At 37.3% G+C, this 21,161-nt stretch overlaps 1 protein-coding gene across 13 annotated transcripts in view; it reads left to right on the top strand.

The window, feature by feature from the left end:
• Positions 1–21,161, top strand: part of SPAG9 (sperm associated antigen 9) — a 163,630-nt gene that overhangs the window by 106,428 nt on the left and 36,041 nt on the right. For 7 of the 13 annotated variants that reach the window (XM_033183521.1, XM_033183520.1, XM_033183518.1 and 4 more), the window contains 8 exons: positions 3,845–3,966; positions 9,222–9,233; positions 11,051–11,108; positions 12,173–12,325; positions 13,128–13,179; positions 16,549–16,679; positions 18,891–18,947; positions 20,007–20,180. In XM_033183521.1, the coding sequence (XP_033039412.1) occupies positions 3,845–3,966; positions 9,222–9,233; positions 11,051–11,108; positions 12,173–12,325; positions 13,128–13,179; positions 16,549–16,679; positions 18,891–18,947; positions 20,007–20,180 (759 nt within the window). The remainder of the gene's footprint in view (positions 1–3,844; positions 3,967–9,221; positions 9,234–11,050; positions 11,109–12,172; positions 12,326–13,127; positions 13,180–16,548; positions 16,680–18,890; positions 18,948–20,006; positions 20,181–21,161) is intronic. The other 6 variants (XM_033183522.1, XM_033183524.1, XM_033183527.1 and 3 more) reach the window with 1 other exon arrangement.

The raw sequence follows: 21,161 nt of genomic DNA, 5'->3' as shown, positions 1-21,161 counted from the left end.
TACAGGCATGCAACACCCCACTGAGCTACTTTTTGTATTTTTAGTAGAGACAGGGTTTTACCACATTGGCCAGGCTGGTCTTGAACTCCTGAGCACAAGTGATCTGCCTGCCTCCCAAAGTGCTGGGAGATTAGACGTCATCTTAATCAGGATTATCCAAAATTCACTGATGCTCAAGAATGTCAGACAGGAGCTACTGCCTTTTCATTTCTTCCGTAAAGTTTATCCTTTAATTAATTAATGACTATAAAATAAAGCCATGTATTGATCTCTGTTAAGCATTGTGCAGTACGTTATAGTGATTAAAAGCATAGACCCTAGAGTAAAACTGCATGGGTTCAAATCCTGTCTTGGATTTGAATCCTAGGTATGTTTTCTCATCTATAAAACAGTGTTGTGTTAATGCCTCAGATGGTTGTGAAGATTAAATGAATCAATATATGATAAATCATTGCAAAATGCCCCATTCAGTAAATGTTAACTAGTACTGTTTTCATCATGATTTTATATAATTTGATCCTAATTACAACCTTATGAGGTAGATTTTTTATGCTTATTTTATAAATAAAGACACTTAGAACTTGTTCAAGTAGCTTGTCCCAGATTACCAGGCTAGCAAGAGGTGGACCTGGGATTCAAATCCAGAACCCTCTGTCTGTCTCTCTCTCTCTCTCTCTCTCTCTCTCTCTCTCTCTCTCTCTCTCTCTCAGGTTCTAATTCTGTCGCCACTCTTTTTCCTGGATCCTGCATCACCCTGCTTCTTGATTTATGCCTTTGTTTTGACAGAGCTTATCCTTACTAGCTTTCCGGGTAAAGGGTGCATGACTCTGTCACTTCATAGCTCTCTCTTATGTTGTTTGTCTTCAGGTATCTAAAATGACATGCTCGTCCTGCCCCTCCTTCATCCCTCCCTTTTTCAGCTGAGATTCTGTGAGAAAATGCAGTCCTTATGTCCAAAGGCATCTCTTGTATATAATGAATTGGCTATGCTCCTGTGTGTCTAGAATAGGACTCTAGGCATGTACTTTCCTTGGGAGAATAGAGAAAATACTTAAATCCTTTTCTGTATTCTGTAGATCAAATAAGGAACCCTGGTTGAAAAAGGCTGTGATGTTAACTGTTGGCTTTCTATAGTAGATGAGGATATAATGCCTAAAGCACCATCTTTTCATCCTCATAATATATTTCAGATTCTGTTAATGTTCATTATTTATATCAGTATGACTATATAAAATTAATCTGTAATTCTACTTAGCCACAGAATACAGTATAATTACATTTCATTTCTTTTTTTTCTCCCTCCTCCGAGATGGAGTGTTGCTCTGTTGCCCAGGCTGGAGTACAGTGGTGCGATCTCGGCTCCCTGCAACCTCTGCCTGTCAGGTTCAAGCGATTCTCCTGCCTCAGCCCCCTAACTGGACTACAGGCAGGCGCCACCACACCCGGCTAATTTTTGTATTTTGAGTAGAGATGGGGTTTCACCATGTTGGTCAGGCTGGTCTCAAACTCTGGACCTCATGATCCACCCTCCTTGGCCTCCCAGTGCTGGGATTACAGGCCTGAGCCACTGCACCCGGCCTATTTCATTTCTTTTACAACTTTTTGTTCTTCTGAAATTAATAAAGCCTTGGGTTATTTTGTTTCTTTTCCTCATGTTTCTGTGTTCCTGTTACTAAATCATTGGCAGACACTATGCAATTCATAAATGTAAAAGTCCCTAATATGACCAGACACAAAACCTGTCTGTTTTTTAGGGCTCACTCTCCTGCAGTCTTCTATTCCCATTCTCCAATTGAGACTACTGTCATAGTTGCTCTGGTTCTGGAATATGCCCTCACTATCATCCCTGGAATTCTTTTCACCTTTTTCCTCTGTTGTATCTTTTGTTTCCTGGATGCCACATCATCCTGCTTCTTGATTTATGCCTTTGTTTTGACAGAACGTATCCTTACTAGGTTTCCAGGCAAAGGGTGCATGACAAGTAAATATTTTTTTTTTTAGCACTATGAACTTGAATTTTACAAATTTCATAAGAAGACATACTTGATAGTTTGGCTAGATAAAGAACTATAGGTTGGGAGTTTTTTTTCCATCAGAATTGCAAAGACATTACTTCATTTTCATGTTGAGTTCAGGGTGTTGTTATTTGAGTTCTTGCTCATTTTTATTACTCTCTGAAATCTTTTAAGATTGTCACTTTCTTGATTTTTAAAAAAGTAATGATGCTGTGCTTGGTGTAGGGGTCTTTTTTGTATCTTCTTATATGAATTAAGTGTTTTCATCGGAACATTCCTATCTTCCAGTTCTGAGAAATTTTCTCTCTTTCTTACTATTTCTTCTGCTTTCATTCTGGAACACCTGTTAGCTATGTATTGAACATCCTGGAATGACTGTCATAATTTATTTTCTCCCCTCTTTCCTGTCTCTTTTATTTTGTACTACTTGCTGGCAGATTTTCTTTGAAACCCTCTTTCTTTTTTTTTTTCTAAGTTTTTTTTCTTGGTTGGTACTTCTTACACCATCTTGCTATTTTACGAATGCAACATTTATTCTGAAGAAAATTAAGTGCTTTGTTTTTTTGTTGTCGCTGCTGCCTGCATTGTCTTTTTTTGCTTTTAGTGTCTCTGTCACATCCTCTTTGTTTTGGGCCCTTTCGTTTATCATAGAAGCCCTTCTTTAAACATCTGGTACTCTGTGGCTGTTTTATTCATACTTAAGTAAATAATGCTGATTCTCCACTTTCCTGCCTATAACATTTAAACTTGGCTTCCATTGTTAGGGAGCTGTGCCAAGAGAAGGGAGGTCTCACTGTTCTGGAGGATTGTATCTAGGTCCAGTACTGCCTCTTGTACAGTTTTTTTTATCCTGTCCTTCTGTTTCATGTTCCTCCCTACATGCCCTCCCTGTGGTTGCTGGTACCTTCAAGTCCTAGGCCTTTCAGGGGTTCTGGCAGCGTATTGACCTCCTCCCTAAACCCCAGTGGCTTAGGTTTCAGCTTTCTCTGGTCTAGTGAATCACTTTCTACTGTTTGCCCATCTGTTTTCCATCTTACAGAATTTTGTTCACATTTCATCTGCTATAGTTTCTTTTTCTATTCTCTTTGTCCTTTTGGGTGTATACCTTTTTAATTTCTTAACTTTCATTTTACTTGAGTTTCTGAGTTATTAGATGATAAATGACTATGTTTTCTCTACCATTTATAACTGGAAATGGTCTACAGAGTTTTTTCTATTAATAATAGTATTCAGGCACAAACATATACACTTCCTCATTCCCCTATACACCCCTGCAAAATAGGGCATATAGTATATACACTGTTTTGCAACTTGATTAAAAAAGAAAACCTTTGTATAATGGGTTTCTTTAGTTTATAAAGCTCTATTTATGTTTTTAACCTTAAAGGTAAAAATTTTAACTTTATATGTGTATAACTTACCTCATCTGTCCCCTGTTAACGGTCATTTGGGTCATTTCAGTTTTTACCACTATGAGAAATGCTACTCTAACCATCTTTTACATACATAATTGCCTTCTTGTGACATAGGTAATCTTTGGGAAGCACTTAGACCAGAACCTGGTATAGAGCGGAGGAGCTGCCATTATTGCTTGTGTTTGCTGGGATCATACAACAAAAACATTCTATAATTTCTTCACCAGCTATTTCCGTGGAGCTTAGTGAGAATTTCTTAGGAAACCTTTGAGAAATCTTTTTAAATTATATTTTCTAGTAAACATAAATTATAGGTAAGAAAGTCCTAGGTAGCTTAGCCTATTGTATTCATTTTACAGCGTCTAAAAAGTCTTTGTCATTTGTTGATTTGGTTTTGTTGTTCTTGTTGCATAGCACTCCCACCAAAGGCATAGAGAACAAAGCTTTTGATCGCAATACAGAATCTCTCTTTGAAGAACTGTCTTCAGCTGGCTCAGGCCTAATAGGAGATGTGGATGAAGGAGCAGATTTACTAGGTATGATAGCTCATCTGAAGAAGTATCATACTGTTTTTAAAATTGATTTTTTAAATGATTTAATTGAAAAGTCCTTTAAAATGTCCCCAACTGCTCAGTGGCACAGGGTTGTTGCCCTTTTAGGTAGTTATTGGGAACATATTCTTTGTGATCAGGAAAGTTTTAAATGAAAGCACCTTTGCTTATGGGTATGCTTAAAACTGAATTGCATTTAAACTCATATTTTGAATTCATACAACACAATTTATTGAACTCCTGCTACACATAAGAACATGGTGATGTGTGTGTGTGTGTGCGCGCGCACGTGTGTGTGTATATGGATTGATGGCTAGTTATTTCCTGGCTTACCTAAATTTCATTATATGCTGTTGACTTTAATTAAATAAGAAATTATAACACTTGATTTTTCTAAGCTTTCACAGAATATATTATGTTGTAGCTCTATGGTAAATACAATCGTTTTAAAGTTTGTGTTCTAGAAGAATACATGGTTTGAAAAGAATATTGCATTTGGCTCTTAGACTATTTGCCTGCTGACCTTTGCCAAGTGGCTTAACCTTTTTGGACCTTAATTTCCTTGTGTGTAAAATGAAGGAGCTGGACCCTAGTTCAGGAATCTGGCAAACTGCAGCTTACCTCCAACCAAATCCAACTGACCGCTTGTGTGCATGTTTAAATAAAGTTTTATTGGAACACAGCCACCACCATTTACTTATTGTCTGTGGTTGCCTTTGCCTACCAACAGCAGAGTTGAGTAGGCAACCGAAACCTAAAGCCTAAAATATTTACTCTCTGGCCCTTTATAGAAAGAGTTTGCCAACCCCTGCCTTGGATGATCTCTAAAGTTCCTTTCAGTGCAGGATTCTGGCTCATATGAATCAGTTTTGGTATACCTTCCTTATAACTTAAGACCCTATAGAAATTAAAAACTTTATGGAATTAAAAATACATACCTTTGGAAATACTAAGCTAAAAAAAATTGTATCTATTGGTATAATTATAGTACAGACTACACTGTTCTCAAAAGGTTTTGTTTGTTAATTGTTATGACTTTGGAGTGGAGTGACATTGCTTGCATTATTTTATGTTAAATTTATTGATTCCCAGTTATGTCCTTGACATTGTAAAGTGTTTTTGAAGGAAAACAAAAGTTCTATCTAAATGTCTATCTAGGCCGGTTGCAGTGGCTCATGCCTATAATCCCAACACTTTGGGAGGCCAAGGCAAGTGGATCGCTTGAGCTCAGGAGTTCGAGACCAGCCTGGGCAACATGGCAAAAAATACCAATATTAGCCAGACATGGTGGAGTATGCCAGTAGGTCCAGCTACTTGGGAGGCTGAGGTGTGAGGATGACTTGAACCTGGGAAGCAGAGGTTGCAGTGAGCATGGGTTGCACCACTGCGTTCCAGCCTGGGTGACAGAGCCTGACCCTGTCTCATAAAAATAAATAAATATCTAGTAAGAGAGATTGAAAGTATTTTAAGTACATAAAGTTAGACAGAAAGGGGCTGTCACCATTAAAGTTTAAGTAAAACTTTGGAAGAAATTGAATGAATTGCATTTCTTATGGAGGGCTAAGAAAGTTTTAATTCTTTTTTTTTTTTAAGACAGACACTCACTCTGTTGCCCAGGCTGGAGTGCAGTGGCACGATCTTGGCTCAACACCACCATACCTGACTAATTTTTTAGTAGAGACGGGGTTTCACTGTATTGGCCAGGCTGGTCTCAAACTCCTGACCTCGTGATTCGCCTATCTCGGCCTCCCAAAGTGCTGGGATTACAGGCATGAACCACCGCGTCCAGCCTGAAAGTTTAATTCTTAAGGAATATTCCATTTTTATATTTAATTTTAAGTTTTAATTTTAGTTAACATCAAATTATTCCTGAAAAGTTTCTTTTAAGACATACTTGGTTTAAGAAACTAACTCCCTGGCAAAATTGAGGAGCAGATGAAAAAATGTTAGAAGACCTTAAAAATGTATATTCAGTGCAGTAAAATTCACCAGAATCTATATACGTCACCCCACAAAATTCCTTTATGCTGCCTGTTTGTATTAACAAGAATGAAGTACTTCTGAATATAATTTGTACACTGTGTTACCTCATAATGCAGTAATGAGTGACAAAATTTTTAAGGTTGGTGGCCCTAAACTTTCTTTTCTTATGAAGCATTTAGAAGCCCCATAGTACTTAGAAATATCTGTGGTCTTTTAAATCAATTAAAAGTAATATCCTGATGCTTTGGTTTCTTTGCCCCTTCGAAAATAAGAAACAGACTACCAACTATCTTTTCCATTTTGTAGATGTTGATACATTTATCTCTAGAATAGTCCAGATTAGAATTTTTAATATATTACTGTAAGTTTAGTTACTTATGAATACTTTTGGTCAAATATGGTAAATAAAAATGTTCCTGGCTGGGCACGGTGGCTCATGCCTATATTCCCAGCTCTTTGGGAGACTGAGGTGGGTGGATCACCTGAGGTCAGGAGATCGAGACCGCTCAGGCCAACATGATGAAACCCCATCTCTACTAAAACTACAAAAACTAGCTGGGCATCGTGGTGTGCACCTGTAATCCCAGCTACTTGGGAGGCCGAGGCAGGAGAATTGCTTGAACCTGGGAGGTGGAGGTTGTGGAGAACTGAGATTGTACCACTGCACTCCAGCCTGAGTGACAGAGCAAAACTCTGTCTCAAAAAAAAAAAAAAAAAAGTCCTTGGCTTCTCTTCTGTGTAATTCAGTGATAACAAATTTCAATCATTATATATGGACTCAGTACTTAAGATTACCCTTTTTTTTGAGGCGAGATCTGACTATGTTGTATAGACTGTCCTGGAACTCCTAGGCTCAAGGAATCCTCTTGCCTTTAGCCTCCCAAGTAGCTGGGACTACAGGCGTGCACCATCATGCCAGCACAACCTTTTTCTGATTTTACTAATTTAAAAGAATCTCAACAATTTGTCCTTTATCTTGATTGGTGTCTCATCCCTCAACTTTCTTATTTAAAACTCTCTTTGCTGGGTTTCTGTGATATCAGCTTGCCAATGTCCTTTCCTGTCTCTGACTCTGCCTTTTCAGTCATCTTAACAGGATCTGCTTCCTTTGCTCATCTTTCAGGTATCAGCACTCCTGTCCTAGGTCTGATACTTTGAGAAATCATATTTGCTCTCATTGTTTCTTGGTTTTCATGGCTAATTATTCCCAAGTTTTTATCTCCATCCCAGATCTTTTTCTAGAGCCCAAGAATATTATTTCCTAATTGCATACTAGATACCTCTAAGATGACCTGGAGGGCTTTACGTTTGACATGTATAAAGCTCAGTTTGTCATCTTTATTATTCTGTCCCCCAAGGCTGCTCTTGGACCAACAGGCACTGTTTTAGTGAATGAATAGCTCTCCATCCTGCACCTCTCAGTTTCCCTCACAGCCCATCACCAAGGCTTGTTTGTTCCCTCTCCTAAATGTGTGTGTGTATACATACATACATACATACATATATATATATATATATATTTTTTTTTTCTTGCCTTGCTTAAGTGATACATCCTCCAGGAATTCTGCCTTGATCCCCTTAGTATTCCCTGAAATGTATTCCCATGGTACTGCATTTTGTTATACCACTCTTCATACTTTACTGTTATTTTTTTAGGTACCTGTCTCCCTGGACAGATTATAAGTTCAATGTGGCTGAGACAACTGTGTCTTTGTTCACGGTTGCATCTTTAGCACATAGCAACTGAGTGAATGGGATTGCTAAATAGTTCTGATGGTTTTGTTTCACATCAACATCGGTGATTCTTCTCCTTTTGGGATTAAAAATTCTTTACAGGAGAATTTGTAAGAGAGCAATGCACCTTTGGAAAAATACATGTATAGAACTAGGTAAAATTGTGCATTTTCTCAAGGGATTACCATATAACTCTGAAGCTCATCTGTGGACCTAGCTTGAGAATCAGTGTTAAAATCCAAATAGAACTTCTATGATTTTAAAAACTGCCAGGCAGTTTGGTTTTTTTTGCTTGTTTTTAATAAGTAAAGTTTTCAAATTTATTGGACCTAAGTTTGTGCTTCATTTAAGTCTTGAATAGAAATGAGGCCACTTTAAGTTACGTTTTTCTTATAAAGAATTTTTATTGGGCCGGGCACGGTGGCTCAAGCCTGTAATCCCAGCACTTTGGGAGGCCGAGACGGGCGGATCACGAGGTCAGGAGATCGAGACCATCCTGGCTAACATGGCAAACCCCGTCTCTACTAAAAATACAAAAACTAGCCGGGCGAGGTGGCGGGCGCCTGTAGTCCCAGCTACTCGGGAGGCTGAGGCAGGAGAATGGCGTAAACCCGGGAGGCGGAGCTTGCAGTGAGCTGAGATCCGGCCACTGCACTCCAGTCCGGGCGACACAGCGAGACTCCGCCTCAAAAAAAAAAAAAAAAAAAAAAAAAAAAGAATTTTTATTGATCATTTCAAAATGAAATTTTAGCTAATCCTATTGATTATGTATTCAATTTATACACCATATATTAAGATAACTCTTCATTGGGAATGTGTACATTTAATGTAAACTTTATTTATTTATTTTTGCCATCTCAGAAAGGCTTTATTTCTACTTCGTCCGGTTCTCATGCACACTCAGAGACACCATCATGTGTTTCCATTTGGTATCCTCGTGACTTTTTGTAGTCTTTTCCCTTAAGAGTAGACTCTGTACATTGCCAGTTAATCTTTTAACTATAATTTTAAAATGTTGTTGCTGTTGTGTCATCAATGCAAGAAGACCAATAAAAGTACAGTACAGGGAAATTCACAACATATTATAGTGGAACAGCCTGAGTCACATTTAGGTGATGGCAAGGACCCAGTAGCAGTATATTCATGCACCCGAAGACATGCAAGCCGAGTAGGATAATATATGGATCATACAGTGAATTTTCTAAGCCCACTGAGGACTTTATGTCTTTTCAAAAATGTCCTGTATACCCTCCAGTTTGCAAAATATCTGTCTTGTCTACTGGCTTCATGGCTAATGTAAACTTTAGAAACTATATTATAGGATTTGTTTTTCCTGTAGAACACATTTCAGTTTTTTTCCTTTTTATAAATATTTACACTTCATTGTGTTTAGTTAATGGTTTCTCTACATCTTGTCAATTTCTTTGTTTCCTCTCTTTTAAAGTAAATGAGTTTAGTTCTTGCTTTCTGAAAACAATCTAATTGAGATTCTCACTCACTTTTCTCTTGGGCTGCTTACCTAGGGGAATATTCTGGTGTGTATGATTTTTGAATATTTTAATATTACTGCTTTTTAAGCTAGGTGTTCTTGGCTGCTGTTCTCATCTAATGCTGTCTCATCATTTTTTTCTGCTCAACTATTTTTTTGCCTTTCATATATTTTCAGCTTTCACGCTTATCTAAGTGCTTGAGAGTTTATAGCAAACATATTTACTATATAAACTTTTTTCAACCAGTCTACACTCTTATTTCTTCTGTCTCTATAACTTTATTAAAAAGTTAACATTCCCAGCCATTGTATCTACAAAGGAAGAAAAAGTTAACATTAGTGTTTAAAGCAAATATCTTGCCAAAGATTGTTTTGGAGTTAGAATTTGGAAACTTTTTTGGGATCTTTGTTTTGTTTGGTTTGGTTTCAGTTTGTGGATAATACATAGGTAGATGATTAAGTAATCTATTTCTGATATTTAATTCATTCTGGTGTAAGTACCTTGATTTTTGAGAAAATTAGAATATAGACAAAATATGAGTTCAGGTGCACAGAATATGTAGCATTCCTAGGTTGGCTGTATTTATTTTAAGTAATTTTAAAATCATTTGGAAAATTACCTTTTTTAAAATAAAGGGACATGTTAACTCCTTTGTCTTGTGTAGTTTTCTTTAGAAAGATTTCGTTCCTGTTTACTTGGGTTATGATTATTACTTCTTCCATTGTATGTGATTTTCCAACATTATTAGCTCACAATTCCTTGAGATGAGTGACTGGTGGGATTTTTTGTTTTTTTGGTTTTTTTTTGTTTTGCTTTGACTTTTTGTTTTTTGAGTGATACTCCCTAGTGTGTTGTTTCATTTCTTCAGTTTCTTAGGAGAATCAAATTACTAGCTTTCTTCTCCCTAAAGACCACTCCATTGGATCTTGCATTGAATGCTGTACGTGCCTCTCTCACAGTAGTCATTAAAATGCCAAACACTATCAAAGACAGCCACTCAAGTGATAACTGAGCATTATTATTTTATAGGTGGCACTTTGAAGGAAAGTTTGTATTGTTGATTGAAGATTTTCAATCTAATTATAGTCATTTTTATTGTGAGAAAGAATTGATGAAGCATTTTTTAGGTATATCAGCATCCTTATGAATGAAGGAAATCATCTTTATTTCTGTCTTTTGCACATCATTATGCATTAAATCATAACATTGTGATTCCAGATGTTTTTCATATCATGTATAAAACTTTATAGATTAATAATCTGTTTTCATGCTGTTTCTTACGTAAAACATTTCTTGTTCTTTGTTTTTGCTTTACATGGAATGCATGGGCTTTAAGACCATAATTTCTTTGGTAAGGTTTCATCTGCCTTGGGGTTCTGTCTTTCTTTGGCCTTGGTTTTGCCTGTTCTCTGTTAATAAGGTCTAATTTTTAGGCAAAAGCCTCCAAGGTCGGATGTGATTTAGAAACAGTTTAGATCTATATTAAAGCTGTTCTTTTTTCCCCTAAATAATGTTGGAATATTAGAATATTTGGCAGAAAAGTCTTGATCCTTTTGAAATATTATCTATGAGAAATAAAATATAGACTAACAGATATTGAAAATTGGCCTCATTCCCTAGCAAGCCAATCCAGATTTAAGAAAGAAATTGGCCAACAAAATCTTGACCCTTGTTTGTAATGAATAATTATTTATAATTTTATCATCTATTAAAGTAGATCCATCAAATGAAATAGACAAAATAAGATTAATAAAGGAAAGATAACATTTCTAAAATAAAACTTGTGACTATAGCTTATATTTTAAACGTGTATATTATTGATGTATTTATTTTCAAAGTCTTAATCTTTTTTCTTTTGATAGGAATGGGTCGGGAAGTTGAGAATCTTATATTAGAAAATACACAACTGTTGGAAACCAAGTAAGTATATGTGAAATTTTAACAACAGAAGATAAAGAATTTTATTCTTGTCCAAGTCAATGACACTTCATGATTTTAACATAATACTAATGGAATCTCCCTGTCCCATCTCGTCCCCCTCCTCTGAGCGTACACACACACACGCACACACACACACACACACACACACAACACACACACACACACACGTAATGTTGGGACCTACATTGCCCTGATGGATATGTTTCCTTGCCCTGTTTTTTTGTAGAAACAAATTGTCATCTCCTTTTCACTCTATAAGTATCCATGCCTTTTTCTTAATCTTCTGGATTTGTCCTGGTTTTACACTGTTTTTATTCCCTCCCCTGACATTTGTCTGTTTTCTTATCTCTTCTCCTGGGGTTTCTTTTATTTCCACACAAATATTTTGAGGTATACTCAGCCTTCCTCTTCAGAGCTGTCTTCCATAGCTGTGCATCCTTGGGTGCAATTTGTGGAGTCTTAAGCCCTCAGACACATTTAGTGGGACCTATCCCCAGTCATGTGGAAAAGCTGACTGGGTTCCTTTATCAGTTTGCTGTGTCAGAGCAACTTTGGAACATCTGTGTATATCCAAGACAGAATACAGTTATAATGAGGTCCTATGCACACTATGCCCAAAGGAACTGGATCTCCGTTTTTTTTTCTTCAGCTTAGACTGTCTTAACTTTCCAGTTTAGACTGTTTTCTCGTTATTTATTAAAGGTAACATCAAGGAATAATTTTACTTTATTGATTGGGTAATATATTCTCAGGAATTATTAATAACAGTAACCTCATGAATGCTATTTTTAAAATTTAATGTTCTCACTTTTTAGTAATTGATGGTCTGTCTTGTTTTATTCATTTGATAAATGAGTAAAACCTTAGACTGTTGCTTTGTGTTCTTTTGGCATATATCTACAAACAACATCAGGTAGAATGTCGTGAAGTATTAAATGATTCATCTTTATTGGTTGTACGGTTACTTTAGTCTACAAAGGAATAGCTGAAAGATGGAAAGAATATTTATTCGTAATGATGCACTTGAAATATGTGTTTCTTAGAAATGCTTTGAACATAGTGAAGAATGATTTGATAGCAAAAGTGGATGAACTGACCTGTGAGAAAGATGTGCTGCAAGGGGAATTGGAGGCTGTGAAGCAAGCCAAACTGAAGCTAGAGGAAAAGAACAAAGAATTGGAGGAAGAGCTTAGGAAGTAAGTTTTAACTGTGTTGTTCTAAACCAAACTCTTTGCCAGTTATGCTACAAAGGGTTACAGGTGTAACCCTGAGACTGAGACCTTCTGTCCACTCAAACCTGGAAGGCCAAGAGCTGCCTGGGAGAGGGCAAAGTGCCCCAGCCCATTGCCTCTGCTGTGAGCAGGCCTCTCCAGTTGCTAGCCTGTTATCTAAATATTGACTCCTGTCACCCAGGCTGGAGTGAAGTGGCAAGGCCATGGCTCACTGCAACCTCTGCCTCCTGAGTTCAAGCGATTCTCTTGCCTCAGCCTTCTGGGTAGCTGGGATTACAGGCACCTGCCACCACACACGGCTCATTTTTGTACTTTTAGTGAAGACAGGGTTTCGCCATGTTGGCCAGGCTGGTCTGGAACTCCTGACCTCAGGTGATCCACCTGCCTTGGCCTCCCAAAGTGCTGGGATTACAGGCGTGAGCCACTGCGCCCGGCCTAAATACTGTCATTTTTTATGTCTATAATGATGCAAAAAAAGTTGAAGACTGTTCAAACATCTTTGTTTTGATAATAAGGAAATTTAAAACATTATTTTTTTTAAATCCCACTTTCTTTAATACCTGTTTATTTCTGAAAACAATGCTATGATATGATGACACCCCATCAAATGAAGGTGCCTTAAGGTGGCTAAATACCCTGTTTGGGAAAAGAAAAATAATCCTTTAGTGGTAGTTAAAATTGTTGACCTACTCTCTTATTTTTTTTTTTTTTTGAAAAGATGAGCTCAATTCAAATAACATGTTTTGTTTTGTTTTTTCCCCGCTAGAGCTCGGGCAGAAGCTGAAGATGCAAGGCAAAAAGCAAAAGATGATGATGATGTAGGTTTATAATTCTGGACTTTTTTCTTACCTTACCATGTTTTGGTATTTTGGGAAAATCTTTCTAAGTAAGCTTTGGATATAATACTATAAAGATTTTTAAAAGTCAGGAAGCATGTTAATGGTCATGAATAGGATAGCTCATGCTTCTACATGGTATCCAGATGCTGAGCTTTCTGGCTCCTTGCAGTGTGTTCATTTTCCCTCTGTGCCTCTGTGCACCTGTATTTGCATGTTCAAGTTCGAGGACCAACTGGGACATTTTGGGGTTTTTGGTTGTTGTTGTTGTTTGGTTTCAAATTTTGATTTAGAAATATGAAAGTTTAACAATAATAATTATTTGATAGTATTAAACAAAAGATGAAGTCTAGAACTTTAGTACTAGCCAATTAGTTCATATTGTTGTGAACATAAGTACAAAAGAATAAACATGAGCTTCTTGCTAATATGCTTAGCATACTTCTAGTCTTTTTTTTTTTTTTTTTTTTTTTTTGAGGCAGAGTCTCAGTCTGTCACTAAGGCTGGAGTGCAGTGGTGCAATCTCAGCTCACTACAACTTCCACCTTCCAGGTTCAAGCCATTCTTGTGCCTCAGCCTCCCGAGGAGCTGGGACTACAGGTCTAATTTGGCTAATTTTTTGTATTTTTGGTAGAGGTGGGATTTTGCCATGTTGGCCAGGCTGGTCTCTTAACTCCTGGCTTTAGGTAATCCACGCCAGTCAGCCTCCTACAGTGCTGGGATTACAGGTGTGAGCCACCCAGCCCAGCCTCATAATCATTCTTAATAACAGATGTTTGCAGGTCAAAGGTCAGACCAAAGATTATATGATTGTTTTGGACAGAATGATCACTTGGTGCCCTTTCAGTCTCTGTTTTTTAATATCTTATTTAATGATAACACACAAAAACATGTAAGGCCTGCAGGTTATGAATCATAACAAATTAACATTTTGAACCTACCACCCAATCTGATCATTAGAACATTGCTAGACATTGAACTATTCTGCTTTCCTCCCCTGCAGAGAAAGCGGCTATCCTATATTTATCATTTGCTTAACTTTAAAAAAAAATTTTATCATATCACATATGTATATATGGTTTAATTTTTACTTTTTTGTGTTTCACACTATATTTAGTCTTGGGGACCAGCTTCTTTTCCTCAGTGGCATGTTTTTGAGATTCATCCTTGTTTTAATATAGTGCTGTAGTTATCATTCATGTTTACTACTTTATGATACCCCATTGAATGAACAGTCTACAATTTATGTTCTTATTTTCCTGTTAAGGAACATTTAGTTTGTCTCAGCTTTTTACAATGCTGTTGTTACAAACATTACAGTACCAGTCTCCAGGTGGGCAGGAGCAGTAGCCTTTCCAGAGTACATACCTACTAGTGGGCTTGCTGTGTTATAAACTTAAGATCTTTATCACTTGTTGTTTAACTTTATTGAAAGGAGAGGCCCAGGTTCTATAACGAACAACAAAGGAGAGGAGGACTGCTAAGGGCTAAGCTTAGCGTCTTTCTTACTGTCCCAAACCTTTCAGCTTTGATCCAAAATGTGGATAATGAAAGCCTATAGGACATTGACTTGAGCCGTGCTCCTTGGAGGTCTTACCCCTATGCTTACTCTATATTCACATATTCTCTCTAAGAGTAATTCTGACTAATACAATTGTCTCCATCTGTTTGCATTTATGTTGGTATTTTAGCGACTCTCATAGTTTAATACCTTGGAAACTAGGCAGTAAGTTTACCCTTAATGCTGGTCTGGGATGAGTATGTGGTTTGGTAATTTGAGATAAATGGAACTAACTTATAACTATTTTCTGAGTGACAATTGTTACAGAGCATGAATTAAAATAATGTTAGAGCAACATTTTTAGGTGAAACTTACAATAGCATATTAAATCTATGTAGATAACAATTTTGGTTTTAGTTTACAATCTGCACTATTCTTTATTTTTATTCTAGTATTATTACTATTTTTTTAAAGGCAGAGTCTCGCTCTGTCACCCAGGCTGGAGGAGTACAGTGACAATCATAGCTCACTACAGCCTTGAACTCCTGGGCTCAAGTGATCCTCCTACCTCAACCTCCCAAGTAGCTGGGACTACAGGTGCATGCCACCCCACCTGGCTATTAATTTAATTTAATTTTTTGTAGAGCCAGAGTCTCACTATGTTGCCTAGGCTGGTCTTGAACTCTTGGCCTCAGGCAATTCTATGCAATTTTTATTTTTTTAACCTCAGCCTCCTGAGTAGCTGCGACCAAAGTTGTGTGCCACCCCATACCTGGCTAATGTTTTATTTTCTGTAGAGATGGGATCTCACACCATATTGCCAAGGCTGGTCTCAAATCCATGGGCTCAGGTGATACTCCCAAAGTGCTAGGATTATAGGCATGGACCATCGTACCTGGCCCTACTGTTTTTTTGTTGTTGTTGTAGTTTTGTTTTTTAAAGACAGGATTGCACTCTCTTGCCCAAGTTGAACTGCAGTGGTATGATCATGACTCACTGCAGCCTTGACCTCCCAGCTCAAGCCATCCTCCTACCTCAGCTTCCCAAGTAGCTGGAACTACAGATATGTGCCACCACTCCTGGCTACAGGGTTTTACTATGTTGCCTAGGCTGGTCTCAAACTAAGCTCGAGCAATCTACCTGCCTCAGACTCCCAAAGTGCCGCTACTACAGGCGTGAGCCAATGTGTCCAACCCCCTACTATTCTATTTTTTAGCCTTGTTTTTTATGTATTTTTAAGAACTACGAGAATAGACCCCCATTACTCTTTATGATTTATTTGTAATATGTTCAAATATGTGTGTATATATTCAGAAATTAAATTGCCACCGTTTATCTTTGCAGTCATGAGTGATTATTTAAATCTCTTTGTTGGCTGGGCACAGTGGCTTACACCTGTAGTCCCAACACTTTGGGAAGCTGAGGCAGGAGGACCACTAGAGTCCAGTATTTCAAGACCAGCCTGGGCAACATAACGAGACCTTGTCTCTACAAAAAAATTTAACAATTAGTCGCGCATATTAGCATGTACCTGTAGTCCAAGCTACTTAGGAGGCTGAGGTGGGCAGATTGCTTTAACGCAGAAGTTCGAGGCTGCAGTGAGCTATGATTTCACTACTGTGCTTCAGGGTGGGCAACAGATCAAGACCCTGTCTCAAAAAAATATATTTTAAAAAATAATTTTAAAAAATCTGTTGATTTTGTTTTTATAAGGCCATTTTTCTTTAAATGATCTACTAGATTAGAAATTAAGGAATGCTTAAAAACTGGAAGATTTTGCATAACTCTGAGATGAACACCAAGACATATATAAGCTTCCAGAATGATCTGTCATTTTCTTGTCATTATAGAGTGATATTCCCACAGCCCAGAGGAAACGGTTTACTAGAGTAGAAATGGCCCGTGTTCTCATGGAGAGAAACCAGTATAAAGAGAGATTGATGGAGCTTCAAGAAGCTGTTCGATGGACAGAGATGATTCGGTGTGTATAACAAGCACTCCATTATTTTCCTACTATTATTTTGTAGTTTTGAATATTCCTTCATTTGGAACTAAAGTCCTGCCCTGTGAGATCCAAGTCCCTTTCTCTGTTTACTAGGAGAGACTTTCTAAAGTAACACTCAGAATTAGCAACAGAATGTGATCAAAGGAGGTGCTTTTTGGGCCAGTAAGGGATCTTGGAGGATGTTATGATGACCTCTAAAAGGCAATTATTATTACTTAGGAATGATGGTCATTTTTCATGTATAGAAATCAATACTACTTTCCTGGTAATGTCAGGAAAAGATCACAATTTCATATGCAACACAGGAAAATCAATTATTCTGACTCAGTGTCTTTCTGTAAAATACTCTTGCTTGATTTCTTTCCCTCTTTTCTAACTGTTTGTGCCAAGTACACCCTTCCATTGGTATCTTTCAGTCAGGTGGCTCTTAAATCTCACCCGATGCTGCCATCTAATGGTCACAGTCTCAGTAATAGTGTTTCTTTAATTTAGAAAGAGCTCCTGAAAAGTTTGTAAATGAACTGCCCCCATCAGATTTACCAATAATAGTATACATTCACATGTTGTGTTTTTTTTTTGTTTTTTTTTTTGAGACGGAGTCTTGCTCTTTCGCCCGGGCTGGAGTGCAGTGGCCGGATCTCAGCTCACTGCAAGCTCCGCCTCCCGGGTTTTACGCCATTCTCCTGCCTCAGCCTCCTGAGTAGCTGGGACTACAGGCGCCCGCCACCTCGCCTGGCTAGTTTTTGTATTTTTAGTAGAGACGGGGTTTCACCGTGTTAGCCAGGATGGTCTGGATCTCCTGACCTCGTGATCCGCCCGTCTCGGCCTCCCAAAGTGCTGTGATTACAGGCCATTCACATGTTGTTTTTAAGTTTATGAGCACATTCCTTAATTGCCAACTTTTACTTCCTTAGGATTACATCATTTATTTCAGTTTATGTACCCTTTACCAATGTTATACTAGAATCAAGTGTTTTAACACATCATTTTACAATTTGCTGTAATTGTAATTGCTTATAACTGCCCATAAGGAAGATCAGTATTCTAATCTATATTTATTAGACAAGGAAACTAACCCACTAAGAAATGTGTTCTTAACTGCAATATTTAGTGGATATCGAATAAATAATAAGTAAATATTCAAAAAACTTATTATAACTTTGTTTATTTATTGAGATGGAGTCTTCCTCTGTTGTCCAGACTGGAGTGCAGAGGTGCAATCTCGGCTCACTGCAACCTCCACCCCCTGGGTTCAAGCAATTCTCCCTTGGCCTCCCTGGTAGCTGGGTTTCCAGGTGTGCACTACCATGACCAGCTAATTTTTGTATTTTTTTAGTAGAGATAGGGTTTCATCATGTTGGTCAGGTTGGTCTCGAACTTTTGACTTCAAATGATCCGCCTGCCTCGGCTTCCCAAAGTGCTGGGATTACAGGCGTGAGCCACTGTGCCCAGCCGGACTTTACTTTCCATTGCTGTTTTTAACTCTAGCAGCCAAGTGATAGTCAACAAATTAAAGGAAATGGAAGCTTACTTTTAACTTATTCACTGAATTAAAGAATGCTTTTAATTTAGTTCATAACAAAAAAGTAGTGAAAAGGGAGCTCTGATTATGATGGCAGAATCCCTACCACTTTATAAATCAATTTGGAATATCCTATTTTATGAAATTTTGTTGAATTACCTGTCAGTCCAGTTTATCCTCTTCCATGCTGTGGTCATCTTTCCAGTGATGGAGAAGTTTTAGTCTTGTGAAAAATGACCCCTCAAAACGCCAAAGTTTCAAGCTATTTTGTGAGAGCTGCGAATACAGGTGATAGAGACCTTTATGTAAAGATGGGAATTTACAAGGCAATATTTTAATAAAAGGGAAAGTTAGAGGGTATCTTTTCAATAAAAAATGTTAAATACCATTCAGGCATGTTGGCTATCTGTCTAGCACATATTACAATCCTCTGTTGGTAGACTAAGCTCTTTGAGGGAGGGATGATAATTTTATTTTTCTTGGTAGAATTAGCTTTAGCAGATTGATTGACACATGGTAGGTCAAAGTAACTACTGTATTTATTGAATTTAATTGTTGACTCTCCTCTGTGTATACCATGAACTTCTCGGGTGTCTTGTTCTTCAGAAAGAAAGGTAGAATACCTCACTGATAACATATTTCTTTTCTTTTCTTTTTGAATGTAGGGCATCACGAGAAAATCCAGCCATGCAGGAAAAAAAAAGGTCAAGCATTTGGCAGTTGTAAGTATTGAAAAACAAATAAAGATGTTAGATAGCACATGAGACAAGAAAATTACAGTCAAAATTTATTTCCAAGAATGATTTTATGTCCATTTTCTTTCCTTCATTTCTTTTTTTAAACTAGGGTAATGAGTAAGTAGCTAAACTGAACTTTTTTTTTTTTTTTTTTTTTTAAATATATAGTGTGCCAACTCGGTAAGGCTGTTCTCAAGGACAAAAAATATGATATTGTAAGCTGCATCATGTTGATTGTGCATTTGTTGCAATCCTCTGCCAAATTTAAATAATGGGAATTATTTATAGACTTGAAAGTGACCTGGATCCCCATTAAATAAGTCTCTGATTGGCTGGTTTTGTAATTGTAAGAAACCTTACAAAGTGAAGATGAGAAATTTAGTGCTTGTAGGGTTTGAGTAGTATTGTGTATGTATTGGGCTTGGGTTATGTTTGTGCTAGAAGTACTATGTGTTTACTGTGATTAAAACTTACCCATTTTTGGTGAATCTGCTATTTAATGGAAGTGTCAGTTTAAAAAAAAAATAGACCTGAAAATAGTTATTTAAATTGAGCTTAATCAGAAAATGTATAAGATGTGTGTTAACATGGTAATATGTGTGCTAGTACTTGATTATAATAAGCTCTTTTTAGAACTGGCATACTAAGCTTCTATTCACATCACACAGCCATAACCTTGCTGTTTAACAATCGCTCTTACCTTGCACCAAGTAGGAGCTAGCAAAAAAAAACAAGAAAGTATATATTTATTCAGTAGGAGAAGTTTCCTCTACTTCAGAGCTTCTTGCTTTCATTATGGAAATTGCTGGTTAAAGAACAGGCACCCGCCAATCTAAGCAACAGTTTCTCTTCGCTGAATGTCTGAGTTTGGCTATGAGTTACTGCTAAGGCTGCAGCGTGTGACTACCAAAACTGTTTTTGCCAATTTCTAATTCATTGCCTTGTAAAAGTGCTCTGAAATTTTCTTCAGCATAAAAGTTTGTGGAAAATCAAGGATTGTTTCTCACAGTACATGTGACATGCAGACATACTTTCTTCTTTTAGTTTCAGCCGACTTTTCAGCTCCTCAAGTAACACGACTAAGAAGCCTGAACCACCTGTTAATCTGAAGTACAATGCACCCACATCTCATGTTACTCCCTCTGTCAAGAAAAGAAGCAGCACCTTATCTCAGCTCCCTGGGGATAAGTCCAAAGCCTTTGATTTCCTTAGTGAAGAGTAAGTCTCTTCAAATTAATCGTTATACTCTAAATTAAGTTAATGGTTCAGAATATTCTTGACCTTTTATCAGCTATAAGGATTCAGGTAAATCTATAAAAAATCATTTCTGGGCTGGGCGCAGTAGCTCATGCCTGTAATCCCAGCACTTTGGGAGGCCAAGGTGGGCGGATCATGAGGTCAGGAGTCGGAGACAAGCTTAGCCAATACGGTGAAACCCTGTCTCTACTAAAAATACAAAAATTAGCTGGGCATGGTGGCATGTGGCTGTAATCCCAGCTACTCGGGAGGCTGAGGCAGAAGAATCGCTTGAACCCAGGAGGTGGGGTTGCAGCGAGCTGAGATCATGCCACTGCTCTAGCCTGGGCAACAGAGTGAGACTCCGTCTCAAAAAAATAAAAAATAAATAAATAAAATCATTTCTGTAACTTGGCTATCTTTAAGTAAATTACTTATAGTCAACAGTTTTTATGAAAATTGCATTTCAGTTTTTATAAAAGAGAAGGATTTTTAAAAAATGCCTCATTTTTGCTGGTATGATAACATTGATAAATACCTATTAATAGAAATGTTAATGGTTTTCAGAGATAAATGAGCCTTTATCCTAAATGTTTGAACATTTCTGTTGGTGTCAAAGGACCTGGTTTTCCGTCCTGACTTGACTACCCATTAGGTACAAATGCTTGGGCAAATGAACCTTTCAGAGCCCCCAGTTTCTCTGTCTGTAAAATTAATCTGATAACCTATCTCAAAGGTGATTGGATCCAATTATACAGTTATCTGTAAAGTATCTGACATATAGGTAGATAAGTTATGTTAACTGTGGTATATATACATAGCAACTCATCTTACGAAAATTTAAATGGCCAGAAGAATGGCAAATTATTTTCAAAACCATTTTAATAATATTTTACCTTATAACTCCAAAGTTTACCAAATCAGTTTGCATTTTTATCTTCTGAAACAAGTTAATGGGATCTA

The sequence above is a fragment of the Trachypithecus francoisi genome, unplaced genomic scaffold, assembly GCF_009764315.1.
Source record: "Trachypithecus francoisi isolate TF-2019V2 unplaced genomic scaffold, Tfra_2.0 Lachesis_group20, whole genome shotgun sequence".
Taxonomy (NCBI): domain Eukaryota; kingdom Metazoa; phylum Chordata; class Mammalia; order Primates; family Cercopithecidae; genus Trachypithecus; species Trachypithecus francoisi.
This window is presented reverse-complemented; position numbering and strand designations above follow the sequence as displayed.